Source organism: Pithys albifrons, chromosome 13 (genome assembly GCF_047495875.1).
Source record: "Pithys albifrons albifrons isolate INPA30051 chromosome 13, PitAlb_v1, whole genome shotgun sequence".
Taxonomy (NCBI): Eukaryota; Metazoa; Chordata; class Aves; order Passeriformes; family Thamnophilidae; genus Pithys; species Pithys albifrons.
In genome coordinates this window covers 11,120,060-11,143,763 of record NC_092470.1, presented here as the reverse complement: position 1 = coordinate 11,143,763, position 23,704 = coordinate 11,120,060, and the positions used below count along the sequence as shown (strand labels likewise).

At 39.9% G+C, this 23,704-nt stretch overlaps 1 protein-coding gene across 2 annotated transcripts in view; it reads left to right on the top strand.

The window, feature by feature from the left end:
- The window catches only part of SECISBP2L (SECIS binding protein 2 like), a 29,576-nt gene extending 8,465 nt beyond the window's left edge, over window positions 1-21,111 (top strand). For both annotated transcript variants that reach the window (XM_071568958.1, XM_071568957.1), the window contains exons 2-18: window positions 2,032-2,210; window positions 2,777-3,101; window positions 3,610-3,745; window positions 4,155-4,384; window positions 4,473-4,497; window positions 5,261-5,376; window positions 7,227-7,358; window positions 7,893-7,976; window positions 8,756-8,923; window positions 9,075-9,216; window positions 10,789-10,958; window positions 12,027-12,159; window positions 13,127-13,289; window positions 13,999-14,219; window positions 14,839-14,993; window positions 15,470-15,689; window positions 16,616-21,111. In XM_071568958.1, the coding sequence (XP_071425059.1) occupies window positions 2,032-2,210; window positions 2,777-3,101; window positions 3,610-3,745; window positions 4,155-4,384; window positions 4,473-4,497; window positions 5,261-5,376; window positions 7,227-7,358; window positions 7,893-7,976; window positions 8,756-8,923; window positions 9,075-9,216; window positions 10,789-10,958; window positions 12,027-12,159; window positions 13,127-13,289; window positions 13,999-14,219; window positions 14,839-14,993; window positions 15,470-15,689; window positions 16,616-17,289 (3,273 nt within the window). In that variant the 3' untranslated portion in view covers window positions 17,290-21,111. The remainder of the gene's footprint in view (window positions 1-2,031; window positions 2,211-2,776; window positions 3,102-3,609; window positions 3,746-4,154; window positions 4,385-4,472; window positions 4,498-5,260; window positions 5,377-7,226; window positions 7,359-7,892; window positions 7,977-8,755; window positions 8,924-9,074; window positions 9,217-10,788; window positions 10,959-12,026; window positions 12,160-13,126; window positions 13,290-13,998; window positions 14,220-14,838; window positions 14,994-15,469; window positions 15,690-16,615) is intronic.
- Window positions 21,112-23,704: the final 2,593 nt, after the last annotated feature.

The following is a 23,704-nucleotide window of genomic DNA, read 5'->3' as shown; positions in this document are numbered from 1 at the left end:
GTGTGTCAGACTAACTAAACAAAAATCCAGTACTTTGCATAGCAGGTCTTGACCTCACTCGTTCTGGTTCAGTCTGATGAACTGAGGAACTTACTCATTAAGTAAAAGTAGCTTTTCTTACTCACTGGGACAACTGTATTTTCAAAACATTTTTGGACTTGCTCCTCCCACCTCCTCCACCCCCATCCTGCTAAAGCAATATGGCATCTTATTTAAGAAGAGTAGATTTTGAGGACTTGGAGGTTCTGATACTGAATCTAAGGCTGTCTCTGGATTGCGGATGGGACACAGAGCAAAGACACGGACTGAGAAGTTTGTGGTAGGTCTGGGACTACTTGCCATGGTATTTTCAGAGCTCCCATTTAACTGTTTCTGCTCATGTGGATGTTCTGCAGATGTGACTGTCCTCAGCACATTTGTCCTAGTTCAGCAGGAGGGACCAGCTAACCCTGTGTGGGGGTGATCAAAGCTGTGTATTCTACCCCTCTATTCATTCCCCAAGGTCAATGGGCCATTAACAGCTGCTGCCCAGGGAGCCATTATCACTTCACACCCAGCCTGAGGGGGGTGGAGCTGCTAATGGGCCATCAACAGCTCAACACCCCCTGGCTCCCAGAGTTAATCACCCATTGTGTGAGTCCCCGCCCAGGTGGAGGGACTGAGTGCTCCCTCAGGGTACATAAGTGGTGGGTAAGAAGACCTCGGGAACCCCTCGTCGGATCCAGAGCAGCAGCAGGACCTTGACAGGAGGAGATCACCGCTCTCGCCCAGACCACAGCCCTTGCCTGCACCAACAGGTTTTTTCTTTTCCTTTTGCTCTGGACTTGGAACCACAGGGGTCTCAGCACAAGGGCAAACAAACCCTCTTGGGTTTGTGCCCCAGGACACTGGGTTATACTGCTGGGGTTTTGTGAGTTGAAAGCAATTTCCCTTGTGTGTCAGTGTTGTTATTGTAATATTATTATTAAATTTTAGGTCTGACTTATAATCTCTCTCGTGGTGAGTTCATTTCCCTTGCTGGTTCACCTTTAAACCAGCACAACATTAAACCTTCAGGTTTTCCTTTTTGTAGAATAAGTCCATGTACTCATACAGGTTATGCATTAGCTTTGGAATTCTTTCTTAGGCAAATGGAAGAAAAATTGTTTGGAGTCCTTGTCTGTTTTAGAAAATCTTCTTTGAATATGTTACTCTATGAGGTAGTAATGTCAAGACAGCCAGAATTAAGCTGAAATCTTTGTAAAAAAAGGTTATTTTCACCTGAGTGTAACTTATAATAGAATGTGGAATTTAAGGGTACTTTGGGTCTGCAGTTGTCTTATTGAATGCAGCATTTTTCACTGTTTAAGATACAGCTCTGCCATTCAAAATCAAAAGTGTGGGCAAAACCATCTTAAACTGAGGCTCCCTTCAGGATTGGGGGAGATGCTCTTGTTTGAGAGCACAGTTTAAAACTTATTTCTGAGCAGTCTTTAATGCCTTCTCATGGCAAACTGTAATCATAATTTTAAATTTTGAAGTATGTTAAAATTATGCAGATGGAATGGGGGGGGGGGAAATTCTGTGATACACCGTCTATTTTAGCAGCAAACCTATGGCTTAGTGCTGAGAAGTTTTTTTTATAATTGCTTAGGAACACGGTCAATTTTGTGGAGCAGGCCAGGCATTACTACATCTTCCATATGCTGGTTTCACTTTGGGAAGCCCACACAACTGTGCTCCACATAGCGTGCTAATTTGATTTCTTTCTGTGCTCAGACTAGTGTATCCTCTGCAGGATCTGAACTTCAGTCCCTTTTAAATTAATTGGTGTTTGTATTGCACTTGTAAAGGTTAACACAAATGCTGAATGTGAGTGATTTGTATTACACCCTGCATTGATTGGAGGGATACAATCAGCACTTGCCAACTGCTCTCCACCTCCTGTAGCCTTGTCATCCATTTGTGGTACTGAGTGTACAACTTCATCAATCTGAATTTTCACTAGCAGTGTATGATTGTATTGAATGAAGACATTGTTTTTCTTTTCAGAATCTCAAGCTGTCAGCTGAAGTAGAACCATTTATTCCTCAGAAGAAGGGTCCAGAAACACTAATGATCCCGATGGCACTTCCTAACGACAGTGGAGGAATTAATGGCATGGAACCAACTCCAATCCCCAGCTACCTGATCACTTGCTATCCATTTGTACAGGAGAATCAATCCAACAGGTAATAAATGGTTGTGATCTACATGGAAGATGATTTATTTTTAAATGAGTTTAAACTTGAGGTAGGCTTGAGAGGAGTCAATGACTGTGGGCTGTTCTATATTTTTTTCCCTGTTATTTAATCTTCTGATCGTTCATGGTTGAGGATGAAATTTCTCTGTCTCCAGTCCTTTGCTTATTTTCTTCCCTCTGGGTTTCTCTATTCATATTCTTTGCTGCTCTTTTTTTTTTCCTTGCTACAGAGGTCTGGCACAAATCCCTCCCAAAGTCCCCTGATGTGCTCTTGCATCTCCCAGGGCAGTCAGGAGATCTGTGCCTGCCCCTCTGATGTGAATGAAATGAGGCTTTGGGTGTCCAGCTTGGGTCCTGCCATGGTGAAACAGTCTGCAGCTGACTCAGCACTGAGTGTAGCTGTGTCCAGTTTTCTTCATGTAACTGGTTAAAATATGTTGTTTAGGGACTTAATAAAATAAAACTGTTATTTTTCAGAAGGTAGTAAAGGTCTGAGGTTTCGTTGAGAAGGGAAAAATTTACTGAGCAGTTGTCTTTCCTTTTGCTTTTTTACAGACAGTTTCCACTGTATAACGGTGACATCAGATGGCAACAGCCCAGCCCAAATCCTGCAGGACCATACCTTGCATATCCTATAATATCTGCACAGCCACCTGTTTCTACAGAATATACTTATTATCAGCTGATGCCAGCACCATGTGCTCAGGTCATGGGTTTCTACCATCCTTTCCCTACCCCTTATCCTGCACCCTTTCAAGCAGCAGGGGCTGTCAGTGCAGTTACTGCAGAATGCCCTGAGCGTCCCAGCCCATCGGGACAGGTGTTTCCATTGTCCAGTCAGCGGAGCAGAAGCAGCAACAGGGGGCCAGTCATGCAAAAAGTGAGTCTGCTTTTCAACAGGATAAATAGAACTGCATAAAGAAAATATCTCTGCACAGGAAGCATGTGTCTCATTTGAGCTAGAGCGGGTATGTCAGTGCTATCGATGGAAGGAAAAGTGGGCAGAAAAGGTTTATTCAGAGTAGAAAATCTATCCACAGAGATATTCAGAGATATTTTGTGGTAAAATACTTTGTGAGTTTCTAAACTGTATATTACATGGGAAACTCCCACTGCATCTCTGCTAGTGCAATCTGAGCTTAGAATAACTTAATTAGAGAACAAAGAAAGTATACTCATTCTTTCTTTACCCTTGTTGGGTACCTTCACATCATCAGTTCATGTAGAAAATAATGCAAAGAGGTTAATAAACTAAGTACTTTTATGGATATTTCCCTTGTGTTCAGACATGTGGCTTCTGTAGAGAGCATTAGAGCTGCTCATTGTTTTGTTTGATTACAACTATGAAGTCAAATCATATGACTTTTTTTTTTGTGTGGCTAAAACAGCAACAACAGTTACAGATGCACATAAAAAATAAACGTCCTCCAGTGAAAAATGTTGCCACTCAAAAGGAGACAAGTTCATCAGGTCCTGAGAACAGATCAAAGATTGTTTTGTTGGTTGATGCATCACAGCAAACAGGTAATTTGTTTCTTAAGTTCTGGGTGTACAAAACTAAAACTACATGTCAGTTGCCATCTTTTCTAAAAGAGGGTGGACCTCGTTGAGACATGGCTTTTAAGAGAAGCCTTTGCAGATCAAAAGGATAATGAAGAAAATGTGCTGATAGTTGTAGATACCTACTCAGTATGTCACCTTATAGTGTTGCAATAATATGGTACTCCTGCAGAGACTTTGCCACTGTCAGACACACTCTTCTTGAAGGAGTTGTTTATTATTAGCAGTTGGACCTAGACATAATTTAAATTCAATCCTGATTTAATTTTACTAAAATCCTTCAGCCTTTTCAGTTTGTCTTTATGATGTGTAGGTTTTTCATGTCTTTTAACAGTTCCTGCACAAGTAATTTTATTTTTATTGTTTCTTGAAGACTTTCCTTCAGATATAGCTAATAAGTCACTTTCTGAGAGTGCCTCTACAATGCTTTGGAAATCAAAAGGCAGGCGCAGAAGAACTTCCCACCCCGCTGCAGAGTCCTCCAGTGAACAGGGCGCGAGTGAAGCAGACATTGACAGTGACAGTGGCTACTGTAGCCCTAAGCATGGCAATAACCAGGCTGCAGCTATGGCTTCAAGAAATACAGATTCTTGTGCAATGAATGTATGTAAACATAACTGAGTAACTTAACTATATTTGTATCCAACAGACTAATGAAAGGTATTAAAATAATTGTTTTTTTCCTTTTCAGGTTGTAGAACCATCAATAAATACAAGTAAGCATTGCCTGAACTGATGAGCTGTTTAAAATTTGGCTTCGTCACATCTGTATTTTGGCTTTACATTTTGCTGGGAACCACCTCTTGATGTACTTCAGCATGTTGCTCTCACTGATCAGATGCTTCTGAAGATGTGTCTGTACTGTGATTTCCAGGCATCTCCAACAAGGCACCCCTTAGCTGTTGAACGAAAAGTGCATGGTTATCAGTAATGGTGATAGAGAGTCACTAATGGTTTGTCAACACTGCCTTTCTTCAATGGGTTAAAGCCAGAGGCTCCACTGGAAGCGTTCAGACACAGCTGTGCTCCTGTTGTTTATCCTCAGCCTTCCTTACCATGTTGGGCTGCAGTTCATGTCTGGGTAGTAATAAAGCCAAGGAGTTCTCATTCCCTGTTTGAGAAGTACTGATACTTTTTTAGAAGCTTTAGAGAAGTCCTGTACCATGAACAAATACTTTGATTAGTCTGGTGGTGATAGGTAATGCTGGTGGCTGCTGTTTGTGACTGACTGAGATGGGTATGGATGTGAACCCGAGGTTTCCTTTCTCTGACTCTGCTTCCTGATGATCAATTGTTGGCAGTTTGAATGTTCATGAAGGCAATTCTGCCAGTGTCTAAAAACAGCTACAGAAGGGAATGTTGTCACAGGAGAATGAGACTTTTTCAGATCTTTTATTTGTATCAAAATTGTGTTCCTGGCTCTGCTGGCATATGTATTATGGCACATTCAGTTTCTCATGGATGGCATTTCTCTTTCAGCTGGTGTAAGTTGGACTAATGTAAATTCCCAAGCAACTCAAAAAAAACCTTGGATTGAAAAACCCCAGACCTTTTCTAGAGGTGGAAGACAAGCTGAGCAAAGAAATAACCCACAGGTATGTTGTCCATGGTTCTAAACTAAAGTCTTTTGGGATTTTTTTGTAATATGTGGAAATACGGAATTTGAAAGGAATTGTAATTAACATACAAATAATATATAATGAAAACAGTGAATGAAAAGGGTAGAAACTTGACCTAAAAGTCCAGTTGAACATTTCTAAACTGTATGTTTCTTAAGCTAGCTCTATATCATATATATAAATATATATATAAAAAATTAAATTTACTTGGCAGTCTTCTGCCTATAACCTGTTCTTTATATGTATCTACCTAGGAGGAACATTGCATGTATAAAGTAAGTTGTGAAATCAAGACAGTGTGGGTGTAGAAAAGTTAGTTCAGTTTTTGACCCATTCATGCTTCAGGAGGAAAAAAAAATTCTCAAACTTTCTAAAGAAAGATTCTTATGTGATGGTGAGCTAGAAACCTGTGTTCTCATTCTTGTTATCTTTGAAACCTTCCTTTTAAAATTTGTACATTTGTGTTAGCATGCACATTTTTAGCATTTTTATTATTTCTTAGTGATTTAAAATTGTTTTATGCTAAAACTTGAATAAGCTTCTGTGAAGCTTCCTTCAAGCGGGACAGGGTTTCTGTAGTTTGCATGTGCAGAGAAAGGAGAGGGTGGCCTTTTTAATTATGATAGATTTTATTGGAGCAGGTGGTCCAGAGGGGGACAGAGAAGGTTGAAACACACTTGCCTTTGTTTAAATGTAGTTTTTGCTTGAACTCAAGTATTGCAGACAAGAATTGCTGTGCTTGAAGTAGCAGCTTCATCACAATGTACCTGTGTGTGCAAACATATGTGAGCTGGCTGGTCCTGTTCAGGTTTTTAGATGGAACTGTTCAATTGTCTTGAATCTTCCCATTTGGTATCCACGGATTTATTACATCAAGAAGCTTGTGGATATTCTTATCTGGCACTGTAGCAGTGAATCTTTTTATAACCTGTAGTCAAATCAGAGGCTTTAGAAGCCACTATTGTTAGTTTATGGCATTGGGAGAATAGGAAGAACCAGATTTGTTTTCATCCAGTCACAGTTGGCAGTTATTTTAGATACTTAAAAACAAAGCTGGCACAAAGGGTTTTAAATAAGGCTACTCCAGCCAAATTCACTGTACTTCAAGGCAGAATTGTCCTAGAAACTATTTTGCTGTGAAACTAAATTGGTACCAGATCTGTAGGAAATTTTCTTGAGAAACAGACAAGTATAAATGTAAAATTCAAGTCATGCATTGGTTTTGCCCAACCAGTCTTGCACGTGGGTTTCCACCAACCTGTCACATCATAAACAGAACAGCATTTATAACGCTCTACTGATGTCTCTGGTCCTTAGAGAACTGTATGCATGTGCGTCATTATAAAAAACATGTTGAAAAGGCAATAACTGTATGCAGAATGATTGTGTAGTGGGAGAAAGTTCTCTTGAGCGATCGTGGTTCCAGTCAGTTCCTCAGGATCCATGTCTGTTGAACAGAGTCATCAGCAACTCATGGGTTTCTTTGTGTTCAACCAAAAGGAACCTTCTTTTTTTTTAAGTTAGAAATTCAGAGATGAAAATAGAGGTACTGGTTTTGGCTTCAGTGGGAGGGATAGTGTGATACTATCTGTAGAATGTTTGTTTACATTTAAAAAAAAAAAGTCAACTAAAAAAACCACCAGAAAACCTCCACAAAGACACTTCAAAACACCAAAACACAGCTTATCCATTATAATTCTGTTAAAACAGTCCCTAGTTGCTAACTAGCACACATGAGAGGGCTTTCATGAGAGCTTGATGTGTGTGCTCCCACACATGTTGAAATATTGAAATTGCAAAATGGGGATCACGTTTGTTGTTTCCAGTCTGGTTTCAGGTGCAGAGACCACAGCACGTCTTCAGAAAGAAGGCAGAGTTCGCAGAAACGACACGAAAAACCTCTGACCGCAGGCCAGTCAGGCAGAGCAGAGCAGAGTCCTGAGCCTCTGTACTTCGAGGTACTGTAGTGTGAGAGCTGTTCCTGCATTGTACCTATGCCAGTTATGTGCCGAGTAAGTGATCTTCTCAAGAGGAAGCTGCAAAACATCTGGCTCCAAGAGATGCACAATGTGGTGCACAAATTAATTAGGTGATCCTTTCATCATGTGCAGACAGGCTTGCATTTGGCTGTTGTTAAGTGTGAGAATTTAGAACTATCTGGGATCAACAGATAAGAAGCTTTCAAATAATTTTTCCTGTTCACTTGTGAATAAATATTACAGTATTCTTTGGCTTATCCCCCCACACAATTGTAATTGAGGTGGGTTTTTTGTGTAAAAACTTTGGTTGTTATTTTTTTTGAAACGTGTTATTTGGATACAGAAATGCATTGTTAAGTTTTCATCACTTTCTACTTGTGTCATTTTAAGCCCTTCTAGCTTATGTCGCACTTCAGGATCCAATTAGTTTTTCTACCTTAAACAGTTTCAGCTGATGCTTCTCATGTGACTTTTGGTTCCATTCTTTTTATTCTCAATTTTTGTGTTGTTTAGGATGAAGATGAATTTCCAGAGTTAAACAGTGACAATGGCAGCAGCAAAAGTAGTAACATCCAGCAAAAGATTTCGCCCAAAGTAGTAAGCAATTATTTTTTTGCACTTTATTTTGACTCCTCAATTCGTCTAGTTTTTTATAAATCTGCTATGATACTTACAATGCAGTAATTGTGATGATCTTGGGGTATTTGCATTACCAGCCTTGGATGTTAAGAAATGCCAATTAAAATAAGTGATTCAGGGATCCTGTCTAAACAAACCAGGATTTTTGTCTGAGATTTTAAGATGCATATCATAGACTTAGTATCATGGAATATCCCAGGTTGGAAAGGTCAGCTACCTCCTAATGTAGACTTCTTTTAAAATTGTTAAATCTGCAAATGTGTAGTAATGGTGTCAGTTTTTCAAACTTCAGATTGTGTGGTTTATTTTTATTTCAAAATAAATGACATCTGCTTTAAGGCTGTGGAAGCAGTTGTTGGGAAGATCCTTTTTTAGTATGTGATCTACCTAAATATTTAGTAGCAGAACTGTACACAGAGACTGCTTAATCTCTTTGGCTGCCTTCCAGGAAAGTCAAGTCCTACGTGAAATCTTTGTGGTGGGGGAAATTCTTTATTTAGCAATCGTACTGGAAAACCTTCTGAAGCCATAATTGGAGCTAAAATAATAGTTTTCCAATACAAAATGAAATACAAATAAGTTTCTAGTTTTATTAACTTACTGTGTCATCTTGGTGCACTTAGTTAGGATGTCATACTGGCAGTCAAAGCCTTTGGTGTCTGTAGTGCCATATATCCTGTGGTTTAGAGAGAAAAGCCTTTAACTGTGGTTTGTTTGCATTTTGTTTAAAATTCTAGTTGGACGACTTACCCGAGAATTCTCCAATCAATATAGTCCAAACCCCGATTCCCATTACAACCTCAGTACCAAAGCGTGCCAAGAGCCAGAAGAAGAAAGCGTTGGCAGCAGCACTTGCAACAGCTCAAGAGTATTCAGAGATAAGCATGGAACAGAAAAAACTTCAAGTGTGTAGCACCCTCCTCCCCCAGGAGTTGGTAAAGAGGAGTATCAGCTCCCTGTTGCTCCTCTTACTCCACATTTGAAATAATCATTTTGTAAAGAATGTTGCAGGTGCTGTTTCTTTGTATTTATTGACGCCTGATGTTCCTGTTGTAGGAGGCTTTATCAAAAGCAGCTGGAAAGAAGAGCAAGACCCCTGTGCAGTTGGATTTGGGTGACATGTTGGCAGCTCTTGAAAAGCAGCAGCAAGCAATGAAAGCTCGTCAGATCACCAACACCAGGCCCCTCTCATACACAGGTATTTCTAACCTGCTTGGCAATGGCTAAATGCATTTCGTGTCAGTACAGATTTGATTGATCTGGGCCCATTAAATGTTCAGGGGTTTTCTCTCAAGTTTTAGTTTTTGAATAGAAGGACGATAAAAACCTTAGTAAGATGAGGACGTTTAATGCTATTACCTTCGGGGCCTACTAAAAACTGAGCTCTAGCCTTGGCCTAGACTACCACAAATGTGTTTCTCAGTAAATTCACCTGTGCAATCTTTCTCTGAGCTGCGGTATGCCATAGGTGAAAATCCAGATGGAACTTAGGCCAAGTGAAGTGCATATGTGAAAACAACTGTTCTAGGTCAGATTGGACATGTGCTATAAAGATACTACAAAATAGTCTTGAAAGCCTCCTGACCCAAGGCTTTCTCGAGCCAAATTTGTTTCTGAAACTGTCCATCATTTCTGTCATATGCTTCTACCATCCATAATATCTAGTGGCAGTGAATTCTAACCTTACTACATCATATGTGAAGAAAGTCTTCTTTCTGCTGTGGCCTTTTTGGGGTGGGGATCAGTGTTGGAGTTTTCGTACCCCAACTCATAATTTTGGTAGCTTTCATAGCCTTTGTAAAACAAAGACTGAGCAATTATTCTTTGCTTTCTTCCTCTGTGATTCTTAGATGTTTGTCTTCTGTTCTAGTCTGGAGTCCTGGCCAATTTAATTAATGAAATATGGAAGCATCTTTTCTGAGAATCCACATCACTTTGTGCCTTTGTGTAGTTCTACTTTATCCTTTTAAAAATAAGGAAGATCAGACCTACTCAGAATATTAAGTTACAGCTCCATCATGAACATACGCAATGGCTTAGCAAAAAAAAAGCATAGTTATTTCTTCATCAATACAGCATTAAATGAGCTTTTTTAATGCTCTCTGTCAAATATGGCATTGACATTTTTGTAGTTGTGTTACAGCCCACCAGTCTCATTCCTGAGCGCTCATACATAGCCTGGAGTCCATCCTTGTGCACATAGTTACCATTTGCCTTCTGGCGTGTTGCTTCATTTACCTGCTGGAGTTTCAGCTATGCTGAAACATCAATTCAAGTTGTCAAGGTTTTATCAAACAAAGCTCAGCAAAGAACTGTTGGCATTTCTGTTTGAGACAGCATTTGTTTTATTCTCTTTCTGGCAGAAGATACACTTAACTGCATGCTGCACTCCCTCATCTGTTTTGTCCTGTCAACTATTCAGGTCTTTGACAACTAAAAATCAATGTTTGGATAAGTGCTTGCAATTTATCTTACTATATTCAGCTGACTAATAAAGCCGCATGTAGTCATTTGAGAGTGATCCCTTACCATTTATTAAAATAATTCCTGGAATCCATAGCTTCCTAAAATATGAGGCTAAGTGGAAGAAATCTTAAAACCATCTGGAAGCAACAATATCTGATGATGTAATTTTCCTGTCATTATGTACTGCTTTCTTTTCCAAGGAAGGAAAATGTACTTACAGAATTCATCAGTGGAAATTCTGGAAACAGTGTTGAAATAAAGCTGACATGTCTTTTGGGGAAACTAATATCTATCTTGTATTTAGTTGGCAGTGCTGCTCCCTTTCATACCAAAGAATCTGCCAACAGAAAGTCCTTAACAAAGGGACAGCCATCCATGGGCTGCCTTAATCCTTTGGATTCAACTGCCCCAAAAGTGAAAAGAGGAAAAGAGAGAGAGATTGCAAAACTGAAACGTCCTACAGCACTTAAAAAGGTGAGTGTGCCCACCTTGGAGTGTTTTGACCCACACTCATTCTTCAAAAATCAACCCTGATGTTTTCATAGTTGAGGACTAGTTCCCATGAGCGTAGGGCAAGGGAGTTGGGAGCTTCTGCCTCCAGTTCCTGTTAACTGATGTCCCGTCCTTTCGATCTAGGTATGTAACACAACTTCTCTACCCCTATAATCAGCTGAAGGTGATACAAATCCATCTCAATACCAATTGCAAGGGGGCTTTTTTAACTATAAGCACTGAGACATGTGGGAAAACTTTCATAGTTGTTTCATGTTGCTGATTCCTAGTCTGTAGTGCAATGTAGTGTGCTAAACTTAATTATTCCTACTCCTTTTTGTAGAGATGGGTATAGAACTTAAAGTAAACCCACAATTTTTGGAGTAAATTCAGAAATAATTGCTTGCATATGTATTTATACACACACTCATAAAGTAGGTATGTACACAAGGAATAGAGCATGCATGGAAAGCAGAAGGTAAAATACAAAAAAGGAGCCCTAAAACCACAGGTGTGAAAGTGTTTTTCTGTCTTGCCCATGATCTGAGTTTTTCACAGCTTCCTGTTCAGAAAAGTTTTCTAAACTTTGTTGTCAATGCCTTTGTTGCTGTTAAGCATCATAGTAGTAGCACTGCAGCCATAGCTACTCACCTTGGCACTTTTCCTTCTCTTATAGAAAGGGCTCTCAACAAAGTTGAGAATCTTCACAAAGATGACTAGTATGGTTGCATAAAGTGTTTTTTTTTTCACAGGCATGGGGATGAGGAATTGTTAATAAAGTGAGCATTATGTATCAGAAAGAAGCTTTCAAAAGTTTAAGTATCATTTATGTAGAAGTGTATATTAAGTATACCATCTGTAAAATGCTGGAACAAAATACTTCTTGTAATCAGCAGGGAAACTGAAACTATTTCAGGGGTTTCTATCCTGGCACGAGTAGGAAGGTTCAAAACAACTAGCTTAACTTTGTGTTATGTTCTGTCAAATGGAATTGATCTTTACAGGAATCTATAATTTTCAGATGCTGTTAGCTGTTGGTTTTGTTCCTAGATTATTTTAAAAGAGAGGGAAGAGAAGAAGGGCCGTTTGTCAGCTGACCACAGCCTTTTGGGTTCTGATGAACAGAAAGAGGTTCACATAAACTTGACTGCTGATCAGTCTCAGGAGCTGGCCTCTCAAGAAGGTTGGTCTTTCTATCTCTGGACTCCCATCACTCCCCACCCCAGTTGTACTAATCTGCTTATTTTCATATTTGTCTTTCTCTTTTTATGCCACACAATTTATTGATGTTACCTTTAACTTTTTTAACTTTATGAAATACTAACAATTGAAACCCTCTTGTCTATCCCTCAGTTGTGGAAGGCATAGCACAGTATGAGTTCTCAGTACATATTCTCCATACAGCCTTTTAATTAACTTCTCAAGTGGATGTTCCCAAAACATGTCAATTTACAGCATGTTTGATGAGTGGGCAAAATGTTACCTGTTGTTTGCCATGCCAAGGTATCATGATGCTTTTTAGTGATGAGCACACTGAAAGTTTTCCAGATGCAGAAGTTGCAAAATGCAAATGCAGTTTTCCAGTTGTTGAACGTGGCTATCAATCGGTTGTGATGTCCGGACTGTTGATTCGCAACAGCAGCTCCGAGCAACTGAAAAACTCCAAAGACATTTCAATGTCTTTAAACATGTTTGAGGCTGCAGGGGTGGGGGAAGGAGGTGTCTGTCGGGGTTCCACATGAACTGCTTTGTAACTTCTGAGTGACTTGCCTGACTTCACCTGACTGAAGTGGGAAAATTCTAAATAGTCTAGGAGTAAGTTAATTGGATATTAGATAAATAGGAAAGAATTATTGGAAGGAGTTCTGTAGCATTGACACAAGTTTTTCCTTCTGTTTTATTCATTTCTCAAACTAAGCTTGAGATTTTTATTAACCAATATTCAAATATTGCTTATTTACCCAATCCTTACTGAATGGTGGAGTGTGCTTGTTTTGTTTTCCCCCTCTCAGCTACCCCTTTAGGGAAGAAGGTTTAGTGTTTTCAAAATGTAGTTTGGAAAAAGGGAGTGATACACACAAAGTGTGATTGTGTTCCTTTTACATGAAAATTGCATTTGTACTTCATAAGGTCTCAAAATTGCCTTTCAGAAACTGGACTGAGTATGCCCAGTGATACTTCCCTGTCTCCAGCAAGTCAGAATTCTCCATACTGCATGACCCCAGTGTCACAGGGATCACCTGCCAGCTCTGGAATAGGCAGTCCAATGGCATCTTCTGCAATAACCAAGATTCACAGCAAGAGATTCAGAGAGTAAGAGTTTTGCATTATTAATATAAATTCAGGGCTTGCACTTGAGTCACCCTTGTTTAAGTGTGGATAGATTTAGTAGACTTAAAAGCTTAGTGAACATAAGCTTCCCTTTCAGAAATAGAAGGTTCTGCAAGTATTTTTAGTTTTTTTCCCCCCAAATAGATTTCTCTGTGTGTTTGTACACATATGTTTATATTTATGTGTGTGTATATATGTACACACACTCACTTTAGACCTCCTTTGATTGCTGCTGCAAACAAGCAAGGTGGGAGTATTCTCTAAAAAATATTTTTTAAAAGAAGACTATGTATGCTTTGGATGGGAAAGGAAGGAATACTTAGGAATGCTGAAAATACTGTAACAGTCACTCTTGATGTATTACAGCTTTTTATTAAGGTATCTTTATAAAGTGCTAAATTAAGGGAAATAATAGTGGCTTATGGCACTTACTGGAGTATATATTTGTATTTTTAATATTGGCTTCTTGAGGTAAGGGATGATTTCAGGTTGTATTTTTAACTTAGTGGTTGCAGTCTGATTTCTAAATCCTTTTAATGGCTTTAAGAAAATTATAATAACTGCTCTGAGGAAATAAATTTTTGGGGGGGCAAGAGAAAAGGTTTTGTGAAAAAGTGTTGGTTATGTGCTATGTTAATGTTTGTGAATTAGTTATGCTGATATTTGTGAATTGGTTTTTTTTAATTGACAGATACTGCAACCAAGTTCTAAGTAAAGAAATAGATGAGTGTGTGACTCTCCTCTTGCAAGAGCTTGTCAGCTTCCAGGAGCGGATTTACCAGAAGGATCCCATGAGAGCCAAAGCAAGGAGAAGGCTTGTCATGGGGCTGCGTGAGGTTACTAAGCATATGAAACTGAACAAGATCAAGTGTGTCATCATATCCCCCAACTGCGAAAAAATTCAGTCAAAAGGTATAAATGACAAAAACAAGTGGTGCACTTGAGCTGTTCTCGGTTTTCTTGTGCTGACTGGAAGTGTTAATTAGCAAGGTTAGAAGCATTTGTTACTATGTATGGTGTAATGCTTCCTGCCTCCAGTTGTGTAATTTGCCATTTTGCATTCCCTCTCTTCTACTGTTGTTCTGGAAGAAACTTGTTCATGAGGGGCAGAAAGCTTAAAGAAAAATAGATATTGTAGAACAGAATTCTGCCGTGCATGTCATTTCATTCAATCCTGCATACACTGACAGTGCTGAGCTCTGGATGCTTAGGAGAGTGAACTGATTAGCCAACCAACACAACCTTCCACAACCAGAAACGTAAACAGAGGCTTCCTGAGCTAAGAATAGCAGTGCTCTGCTCCAGAAAAGACCTGTGAAATTCTGATTTAATTTGTGTGCAAGACTAGTAAGAGAATACAGAACACCACCTTATATTCACTGTACTTGAAATGTATCATGTATTATCCTTTGGGACACAGGAGCTGCTGATGTGTGTGGTGAAGTTTTACTGCTTAATTACAGTTAAAGTGGGTTAGAGTTGTCACTCACTTCAACTGACTGGGTATCTATTTAAAATTGCTTTCTTCAAGGTGGACTGGATGAGGCTTTATACAATGTCATAGCCATGGCCCGGGAGCAGGAGATCCCGTTTGTCTTTGCTCTGGGCCGCAAAGCTCTCGGCCGCTGTGTGAACAAGCTGGTTCCTGTCAGTGTTGTGGGCATCTTCAACTACTCAGGGGCTGAGGTCAGTCATTCCAGCTGCATAAATGGGTGGAGTAAACAGTTTTCTGTTCCTTGTAGGAAAGAATTGGAGCACACCTAAGTAACATGCCTTTGATAATAGCCCTGACCTCATTTGTACTGGGGCGTGTTTTTCCTTGAAATTCAGTTTTTATAGTACTGAAAGACTGTGCTGAAACACTTTGGTCACAGCAACTCTGTAGCTTTCAAATAGACGTAAATGTCATCTGAAATTCTCTGGAAGGCTGAGGATAGTAAGAAAAGCACTATCTAAAGTATGTCCATCTCCTCAAAGTTGAGTGAACATGAAATGAAGTTTTTAGTATTTAATGCAGAGAAAAATTCTTTAGTTGGCACTTAGGTTTTTGGTGTTAATAATCTTGAGGTTCACTATGTGGTGTACCTTTGACTAAAAGAAGTAATTTAATTTGGAGATTATCAGCAAGATCTACCAATGCTAAAAACTGCCTTCATCCTTAGGACCTGTTCAATAAGCTGGTGTCCCTGACTGAAGAGGCCAGGAAAGCTTACAGAGACATGGTGGCTGCGATGGAACAGGAACAAGCAGAAGAAGCCTTGAAGAATGTCAAGAAGGCACCGCATCACATGGGGCACTCCCGTAACCCCTCTGCAGCAAGTGCCATCTCATTCTGTAGTGTTATTTCTGAACCCATTTCTGAGGTGAATGAGAAAGAATATGGTAAGTATGTTAAAACTTAGCTTTGTAACTGAAAGCTGGAGGTTCTCAAATGCTGTTCACTGCAAAATGTAGCTAACTTACTGTATTCTACAGTTTTCAAGGATAAGAGAAAGTTGGTTTCAGTTAGTTTCATAAGTAATTTTTTTTCTCTGACCTGTATAGAAAATAACAATTTTCCTTTCTAATCCTCAGTGGTCATGGCTTCTCCAGTTTTATTGAACTGTTGTAAAACTGGTACCAAGCGCAGAATGTGATTAAAGAAGAACTAATGGCAGAGTAGGGACTAAATTTTTGAGGTCTCTGAAGATAGGACATGTAGGTTGAATTTTTAAATTGGAGAAAGCCATGAACAATTCCAGGGTCAGCGAAAGGCAAGTTCGTTTATCAGTTTGCTTAAGCCCAGGTGACAGGGGGAATAAAAGGGAGAATACTTGAGTAAGTCAAAAGACTTTTTTTTTAATCTGAGTGTGAATCAAAGAGAGTGTTATCTTTTTAATGAATTCTTTGTGGTATCTTAAATTCATTTCAAGTCTTAAACGTTTTTTAAAAAAATCCTTAAATGGATGACTTTATAGGGTGGCAATTTTCTGCTTTTAATTTACGCTTGAGAGTAAGCTCTTTGACTGCACTCAGTGTTACATTTGGAGCTTCCACAGTTTACACAGGAAACTGTGGCACAAATTTTCGACTTTCTAATGTCTTGTTTGGGGTACTGTAAAAAACTAAAGTTATTCACATCTCTTTCAGTTGTTTCTCCTCTTGCTTTCTTTCTCTTTTTTCTACTAGAAATGTTTCTAGCAAGTTTAGAATAATATTAAAACTGTTAGCTCCTTTTGCTACTTTAACAATTATGGCATGCTCAGAAGAAATGTTTTTATATACAAGGAATTAATGTTTTCTACTTAAACTTCTTTTGAAACTTGTAGAAACAAACTGGAGAAATATGGTGGAAACATCTGATGGGTTAGAGACCTCTGAAAATGAGAGAGAATCCTCGTGCAAGAGTGTGGTACCAGAAAAACCTGGTAATGGTCAAATGGAAAAAGCCACTCTTGATAAACAACCACCTCTGGCTGCAACTGGCACTACCTCAGCAACAAATCATGGAAAATCCACACCAGGTGACAAAGATGAGGTGAAACCAGATGATAACCTGGAATGGGCCTCCCAGCAGAGTACAGAAACAGGATCACTGGATGGCAGCTGCCGGGATCTTTTGAATTCCTCCATGACTAGTACCACCAGTACTCTTGTACCAGGAATGCTGGAAGAGGAGGAGGAGGAGGAAGATGAGGATGATGAGGATTATGCCCATGAACCAATTTCTGTAGAGGTTCAGCTCAATAGCAGAATTGAATCTTGGGTTTCAGAGACCCAGAGAACTATGGAGACGCTTCAGCTGGGGAAGACCCTGAGTGGTGCTGAAGAAGACAATGGAGAGGGAAGTGAGGAGGAGGAAGTAGAGACTTCTGAGCAGGCTGACCCTGTCACTGATGGGGAGGAATGGACAAGTGATAAGCATGCAAGTAACACTCAACATAAACCCACCATCTGCAGCTCTTTGAACAAAGAACACACAGATTCCATCTATATGCCGTAAAAATAAGCAGAAACTCAGGAACATTTTAGAAGTTACATAAAAACTAACTCTTGTAAAGGTTGCAGCCATTATTTCATGTGCTTCATCTCAACATTTTGCACTGTTAAAACATTTAATACGTGTATTTAATTCACAACAATATTTTTGTAGCTGTCTGTTACTTGTTTGGTTTAAAAACTAGCTTAGTTATTAGTATTGATTTCCCAGATTAGAAACTGTGTGGAAAATTTGTAAGTATTCATTTGATCTCTTTTAGAAGCAAACATCTTGTAACTGACCAGTTTTAAGCAAAATTCTTCTGAGTTGTGAGTGTTTAGCTTGTTTTCAAACAGATAAAGTACATTAAGACTGACAGGTTACCAACAGGCCACATTGGTGGTGTGGTGTTATGCCAGGCTTGTCAGTGTATTCGGTCATGACTTTCTAGTTCTGTCTAGAATTAAAAGCAAAATTTTGATTCTCTTTCAGGAAAAGCCATTTGCAGTCTTAATGAGAATTAAGTAGTAGAGAAATTGTGTGTGATTCTTTTGCTAAGATAGATGCAGCTTTTTAGTTGATCTCAGTGAATGCATCGTTAAAAAGATGCTGATGGCTGAGATGGCTACAATAAGCTGTAACAACTTTGATTCCAGAAAAACTTTAAACCAAAGTGATGTAATTAACGTTTTGCAGTTTTTTTACAAGGTGGAAATACTGCAATTTAAAAAAAAAAACAGGAAAGAAAACAAAAATTCCCCATTCTCTCCACATTTGCTGTCTGCCAAACCACACTAAGTGAGTCATTAACCATAATCCCTATCCAGGGCTTTTAGTAAACTGATGACTTCCTCTCTCTCTCCTGTCACTTACCTCGGGAATGCTGTCTTGCATATTGTTTTCTGCATAACATTGCAAAAAAAATGATCCTTTAACTGCAGGTGTGAATGATGTGGTGGCTGGGGGGTGTCTGTGCATTCACCTGCATGCTGTGACCCTGGCCAGGATGTGTCCTGGTGACTGAAATGGGACCTCTTTGTTCTTGCAGTTGTAGCAGCTTTAGGAGTTGACCTCTAGAGCAGAAAGGAAGTAGTTACTGCAGGAGAGGAGGAAGTGCCCTGTAGTAAGGGGAGGTATTTCAGTGGTTTAGAGGGAAAAGAGACAAAAATCTGCCCTCCCTGAAGCATACCTGTTGTTAGAGAGTTGATTCATGTTTCGTTCCAAATACTGAACTGAAATGCATTAACTGATGAGGAATTCATTTCGGATTGAGGATGGAGTGTCCAAACCTTGCAGGTCAGGAGTCTGTTTTCCACCTTAGTCTGATACTGGCGAGGGATGTGCTGAAACTGCAGGTGCAGCAGCAGGAGCTTCCCTTGAGAGCAGCCAAAGAGTAACTCACATCAGTAACACTTCCACAGCAAACATGTTTCTTTTCATTCCACTTCATTTTTCTTGATCACTTGTATCAAAATGCATGAAAAGCCTCTGGATAGGCTGAAAACCACAGGAAATGGGTATCTGAGTTCGGTGTTCAGTCCTTACTTAAGAATATGGGACCAACGTTTATAGCACTAGTGATGCCGGAGTTTTAAGTTGCACGGGGCAAAGAGGACTCCAGGTTTAGAAGCCATCTAGCCCTGGATTTTTGGATGCTAATGAGAATAACAGAAACTGTGTATTATGTAAATAATGCTTTGATAGCTCTAGGCATAGCAAATGCTATGTAGATAAGCAGTGTAGAGAGCTGCTAGGACAACTGGCTGTTCTGTCACTTTCTTAGTTCCTCAGTGTAATCTTCCTAGATGTTTAACAGGTGTTTCATAGAAAAACAAAGACTAAGGAATGATGCCTCCTGAATGTTAAACCTTCTACTGTCTGTATGACAGACTTCTACTGTCTGTAAGTTTTAAGACTTTTTGCTTTAGGACATGACAGGTGTTTGAAGTGCTGACAAGCAAAACTTGCCCTTGGATGTGTAAGCACAGCTCGGCACAGGTGGGAGCAGTGCATACACTGAGGGCAAAACTTCGCCACAACATCAAAAACAAAGGTGTTTGTAGTCTCTCCTTTTGCTTTTTCAGTGCCAGTGATTCAAATAACTTTTGATCTTGAAGTATTAACATCAAAGGCGCATCTTTTTATATGTCTTTTCTGAACTTGGACTGTAATTTTAAAATTTTCTGACATTTATATCAAAGAAGTCTTGTAATTTTCAGCCCGCTGTTTAACTGCAATTTTGCTACAGGTTTAATAGAGTTCTTGAAGGTGATAGATCACTTATAATATCTCTCAATTTGCCAGCAAATAAGGAACTAGTCTCTTTTTAAAATGTGGCAGATCACCCTTAGGGGAGCAAACTGAAAAAGAGTAAAGGAAACTGGGTTTAGTGCTTCCTTTTTGATAAGCTGGGAATGAGCAATAACTGTGAGAATGAAACTGCAATTCCTTTGGGAGTGATCCATTTGCATCTGAAATTAGGGAAGTTCCTTGCCACTTGAAGCACTTGAGGAAAGTATCTCACTGTGGTAATTTTGATTCTATTATCAACAGAATTTGAAAAGAAAGCATACAAATGTTTTACTATACCATGTTTTTTTTAAGAAGTAGCTGAATTTCTATTTCAGTATAAAAGTGTGCAGTTTATACAGGTTGTTACTGTCCCCATGAAAAGATGTTTCTGTAGTTATAGGTGTATAGATATTTTTGTTGTGAAAATGATTATTCGAGAAACAAATCTACTTTTCTTAAGGCATTGTTTATAGAAGTTATTTCACCACTTTATCTGGTAAAAAAATGTATCTGTGGTAGGGGTAGGGATCTTTAAAACTGATGAAGGTGGCTATGTATACAACCTATTTATATAAATACTCTTAAGTATCTCTGTCAGTAATAGAAGATGGATTTCAAATATGTAAAAGGGAAAAATTCTAAAGAATTTCTGGCCTTAGTTAGGCCAAGTAGCAATGTCTGAGTAAGGTTAAGGCCCTGATCCTTCTAACAATGCTTCAGAGTGTGGCTTACATTGGTGGCCTGTTTATCTGCTTAAGTTGTGTGCAGGTTGTTGTAGGATTGGAACTAAACAGTGACAGAGGGTATTGACCTGTGTTTTAAAAATTAATTATAGAAAATGTTCAGTAATGCACTTGTTGGTGTTCTGGTAAAGATGGGAGGTGTCTTTATGCTCATTTGGGTGGGTGGGAGTTTACACAATGTGGTTCTGTCGAGTTCTTTAACACAAACTTAAATTTTAATAATGTTACTTTAAATATGTATGTAAAAAAGTATTATTGTTTGAAAAGCTGCTGTTTGCTGAACCTGTCATTATGTATTTCCTGTGAAGTTGTGCCAACTTAATGGAACTATTGAGTTGATTTCAATATCGGCCATTAAAAAATGAGACATGGCAATTTGTTAGGAGAACAAAACCCAGCAGAAACAAGCCATAGAAACCAGGATGGGGGGGGTCTCTCCTCACCCTGCCACACACAGAATGTCTGACCCAAAACTTCCTCACCAGGGAATGGTAATGCTGAAAGTAAAACCCAGTTGGCACAGCCCACCTTCTAAATGTTCATAAATAGTTCATATAATAACTTTTTAAATAGATTCTAATAAGGAAAGCTGTTTAATCTTTATTGTCTTAAAATTTATAGTAATATTTAGGTTAAAGTAGTAGAAAAATCATAAAATACAATATGAAGGGTTTTGTTCCATTTCTCTTTTGCTGTATGAAGGATAACTGTTCTGTCTACCGTACCTTTTGGAGTAATAACAGCTTTTTTGCACTATGTAAATACTAGTGGGGGGTCCTTCCATAACTAATAAAAATGATTGTAGAAATTTCTGGCTTCATGGCAGTGGTGTTTGTTCACAACTGCTCGATCCTGCGTGGGAAGTGCTGCCCTGGCACTGCAGGTGCTGGGAAGGGTCTGTGTCACTGGCTGTGGGCACACGGTGGGAGGGGCCTGTGGTGGCTCCACCTCTGGCTGGTGGCAACTCCGGTCACTGAGGGAATGGGCACTGGGAGAGGGGCTGAAGCAAAAAGCAGGATTAGCAGAGCATTTTTCACATGGGTCCCAGATCCCTGTTGTCACACACAGCTTCCATGATGACCAGAAAATTATTGCATAGAAAAACCTACCCTTCTCCAGAGCCCATGGGACTGAACCAGGTCCAGAATATTGAGTTGAAAATAACACTTTGCTTAGAAGAAATGAGCAAGAGTAAGCAGAGGTACCTCCAAAAGCTGCTACTGAATGAGATTGTCAGTGGACCTGTCCCTGTTGTTGGAGTGATGCATGAAGTCACCACTGGAAAATAATGCCAAGTTCTCAGCATGTTGTCCCCGTTCTCCAGTAACTGCTCACACTTCCGTGGCTCCTGGACCAGTGTCATTAAATGGTTTTGCAACTCCCACATGAGAAAACATTTGTAGCAATTCAGAAAGGATACAGCTTCAGCCTGTAATTCTGAATTTGCTATTTATGTGCATTAACTTCATGTTTCAGTTCTGCTATTGCAGTTGTATTCTGGTGAAAGTGTTTCTGTTACAAACCTCACTTTGTAGGTTCTGTGACTTGCTGTCAGAATTACTTCTCACATTTGGGTCCTGCCTGTGTCTTCTCAGCATGATACAAGTTTTGGAAAGTACAAAAAAATGGGTGGCACAGTGTGACTTTTGCTATGGAAATGACAAAAGAATTAGCTACCCTAAAGCCTTAAAAGAATTAGTTACCCTAAAGCCTTTTTTATTTTTTATTTCTCCATTTCTTCACCATTTAAAAAACATGAACCTTGAGCAAAGCTCCTTGCCTCTGTTGGCAAGTTCTTAAATGTTTTGTGCTTCTGCAAACACAGAAAAAGCAGCACAAGAGAAAACTTGAAGTTTCTCCACGCACCACAGGTGCTGTCTGTGCTCTGAGAGCAACCTGGGCTCTCCCATACTGGGTTTATAGGGATAGGGCTGGAAGTTTATGGATGTGTGTGTCTGTAATGTGCAGGAAGACCACAGTCCGTCAAACTACACTCTGCAATGACACTTTTGATTTGTTTTTGGATTTTTAGGATCACTGTGTATAAAAGCTAAGGATCTTTAAAAAAATAGATTTTGTTGTTGTTACTGTGAGTGGGTTAGAGTTAGCAACAAACCCCAAAGAAGATGATGCAGCTGAAGGCTGTTTAGCTTTTTTGAGTTGGTACAGGGAAACCTAAGGTGGAAACCTAACCTCAGCACCAGCTCCAGCCACAGGGTGCTCAGAGCTGTTATATTCCCGTTTGCAGATCTGCTTTCAGGAAGCAGAGGTTATTGGTGGTTTGCAGCTCTGACGTTTTCATTGTGCCCTTGTTGAACCTGCAGGGTTTGGCAGCATCCTCCTCACGCACAGGACAGCTGTGGCACGGGAGCCCCACGCTGTACTTTCCTCTAGCACTCACTTCAGCTCTCCCTGGTTTCTTTCCCTCAGAGGAGCAAGGACTGGGTCTGTGCTGGCTCTTGAGCAACCTGCAGGCTCTGAATTTTGGATTCTTGGGCAGGACTCTCAGCTCCTTTCTCTTTTCCTGTGCTACGAGGCTGTCCTGGTGGAAAAGGCAAAGCCCAGCAGTGTTTGCAGGAGGAGGTGGTGGTCTTGCTAAGTAAAGAGGATCTTAAAAGGGACGGCACAGAGCACATGCAGCTAAGCCCTGCTGCACACCAGGCTGGGTCCTTCTGCTGCCGCTCAGCCGCAAGGATGTGCTCTTTGCCCAGGTGGAGCTCCCCTGCCTCCTGCTGCCTTGTCCCGGTGCAGCTCTGCTGTCACGGAGCTGCGGTTTTGGACAGAGCAATGTTGCTGGAAGTGGTTAAACTGGGATGAGCTAAACACAGCATGATGACCAAGAAGGGAAATTGCAACTTGACTTTCAGTCACCATAGGACATGTTTTCTGGGATTAGCACTTCAGAGCTAGAGTAGGAGAAAAGCAGGGATAGCCTGATCTTTGCCTCTGCTTTGGTATCCATGGGTTTCTCTCTGAAACTCATTAGCGCTGATCTCTGTGTTTTCAACCCAAACAAACCCCTCTGACTCCTCTGAAAATTAGGAGGGGCTGCTGTTGTCAAATACATCTGGTTTTACCTCATTCAGAACAAGGGATAGGAGATAAAACAAGGAGAATGGTGTAATACGTAGGAAAATAAGTTTCTCTCCACTGAAATGAAACACTTTCCGTGTGTGACTTCTGTTGGTGCAAAGAAGCCGTTCCAGGGCTTCCCAGAGGTATCTGTCGCTATGTTGCTGTACGGGATTTTCCTGCCATTCTGTGACACTTTGCTGATTTCTGCCAGAATCAGTCAGGCATGTCAATGAGGAAGGAAAGCAGATCGGCTCAGTGCACCTCAGCATGAGTTAACTCTGCTGTTGTTATTTATACAGAAAAAAAATCCCCCTGTTCTCTCCATATTC